Here is a 2,308-nt window from a genome sequence, read left to right as displayed (position 1 = left end):
AAAAAAAAAAAAAAAAAAAATCAGCCCCGGTACTAAATAAAAAGAGAAAAGGAAACTGATGCTTTATTTCTTATTATATCTATTATTATTTCCCTTAATAATGTATTCCTGTATTACTTTACTTCCAATTACATATATTAATATGTATATCTATTACATTATCTCTTTTAATTCAACTCTCATTTTAGAAAGCATAAGAAAACTAAGGCCCAGAGGCTAAATAACATTCAAGGCCACATGTGTTATGTGAGAGACTGAGGTTTTACATCTTCTCATTATGGCTAGAAATTTCATATTCTTCCTATTTGTAAAAGGATATATTATGAAACATCTGTGAACAGTTAATTCAAGGATAAACACCTATAAAACGTACTTACCTTTGAAAATCTATTGACAAGATTAAATAACTATGCATTAAATTGTACACACACAGCAAGCTACTTTATATGCATACATAAAAACATTAATATTAAATACCCATTGAAGTTTAAACATTAAATCAATTGCCTTAAAAATATCCAATAAAATTAATTTTATTTTTTAGTCTATGTTCAAACTGCTTAATATAAATAGTTTATACACATACTACCTTCTTTTGAGCAGCTTCCTTCTTTTTCTTGTCGTCTTTTTTCTTTTTCTTTTCTTCCATCAACTGTTCTTCTTCTTGCACTAAATCCCTGAACCACACAGTCGGAATTAACTTTCCCAAAACGTATTAAGAAATAAGAATAATGTTGCATAAAGATTCATTTTCAGTCTTATCAGAAGTAAATACATGGCAAATTATTTTATCATTCATTGAAATAAAACAAAACTTGTAATCTAAATCTCACTACATAGTCACTATATAGCATAATTCACTTTTCTTTAGGAAGTCACAAGTAGTAGAGCTATTAACTTAATGTTATCTCAAGGAAGCCAACCTAAAATGAGCAAAGTTTACAATGGGAAACAGGCAATTTTCCCCTCCAACTCTACAACGTAAACATCTTATAAACCGGAGTTACCTTGCTACTGGCCCCAATTATCAATTAGTAGCTAATGGGATCTTCCCACAATCCTTTCTTGCCCAGGTTTATGTGGGCACCTTTGGCTTTCCTTGCTCTAAACAGTTTTTTAAATATTTTCAGAACATAATAAGTTATTCACAGATACGTGACTTGTATTTCTACATTACAGTAACTTCATATTCTAAAAACACTCCAAACTATCCTATCAATTCTTGGGAAATAATAATACTCCTTATACATAACGTTAAATCTCAAATGCTCAAAAGTTATCAACAAAACCTCTGGTTCAGAATTTCAAAATGACAGCCTAGCACGGTGTGTTTCAGAAAAAAATATTTTCTTTTTACTCAATTCTTAGCTGATAAGTAAAAAAGAACAAAGGAAGCCACACCCATGAACAAACACAACAGGAGTCTTAAATAGATATATGTATGCGCAATCCTTTCTGATAGAGCCCCAGAAGAGTTTCCAAGATCAGATCAGGGAGAACAGAAATAGATAACTATGGAGAAAAAGACTGCCTAAAAACAGGCCACAGCTAAGCTGGCATGTGGCTCACACCTGTAATTCTAGCACTCTGGGAGGCTGAGCCCGGTGGACTGCTTTAGCTCGGGAGCTCAAGACCCACCTGAGCAAAAGAGTGAGACCCCCATCTCTACTAAAAATAGGCATTGTGGCATGAGCGTATAGTCTCAGCTCCTTAGGAGGCTGAAATAAGAGGATTTCTTGAGTCCAAGAATTTGAGGTTGCTGTGAGCTATGATGCCAACACAGAACTCTACCCAGGGTGACAGAGACTCTGTCTCAAAAAATAAAAATAAAAATAAAAAAGGGCCAGGCGCAATGGCTCACGACCATGACCGTAATCCTAGCACTCTGGGAAGCCAAGGCAGGTGGATCATCTAAACTCACAGGTTCAAGACCAGCCTGAGCAAGAGCAAGACCCCATCCCTAAAAACATCCAGGTGTTGTGGCAGGCCCCTGTAATCCCAGCCACTCGGGAGGCTCAGGCAAGAGGATCACATAAGCCCAGGAGGTTGCTGTGAGCTATGATTCCACAGCACTCTACCAAGGGTGACAAAGTGAAAGTCTGTCTCAAATAAATAAATAAAAGACCTAAAATCACAAGCCTCCACACCAATGATTAAAGGCAACAAAATAAGCCAATTGGGAGATTAGACATTTGAAGGTGACCAAGAGTAGTTAGAATGCCCCTCTCACTCTTGTGCTTCTGAATATTTGGTCAGTTTTTCCTACATTCCCAGCATGAATATCATTAACATTAACCCCTTCCAAAGG

The 2,308-nt window shown here is 35.9% G+C and overlaps 1 protein-coding gene across 9 annotated transcripts in view; it reads right to left on the bottom strand.

Annotated features, from left to right (window-relative positions):
• TNRC6A (trinucleotide repeat containing 6A) overlaps positions 1-2,308 on the bottom strand; it is a 133,727-nt gene that overhangs the window by 85,492 nt on the left and 45,927 nt on the right. For 8 of the 9 annotated variants that reach the window (XR_002774782.1, XM_023516754.1, XM_023516748.1 and 5 more), the window contains exon 1: positions 590-1,658. The exons of the other annotated variant lie outside the window; for it this stretch is intronic. Coding sequence is in view for 7 of the 8 variants with exons in the window: in XM_023516754.1 (XP_023372522.1) it covers positions 590-649 (60 nt within the window). In the remaining variant the exon portion in view is untranslated. Of the gene's footprint in view, positions 1-589; positions 1,659-2,308 lie in introns of those variants that run through there. 9 annotated transcript variants of the gene reach the window in all.

This window comes from Otolemur garnettii, unplaced genomic scaffold (assembly GCF_000181295.1).
Source record: "Otolemur garnettii isolate 467f Iridium unplaced genomic scaffold, OtoGar3 scaffold00096, whole genome shotgun sequence".
In the NCBI taxonomy this organism is placed as follows: domain Eukaryota; kingdom Metazoa; phylum Chordata; class Mammalia; order Primates; family Galagidae; genus Otolemur; species Otolemur garnettii.
This window is presented reverse-complemented; position numbering and strand designations above follow the sequence as displayed.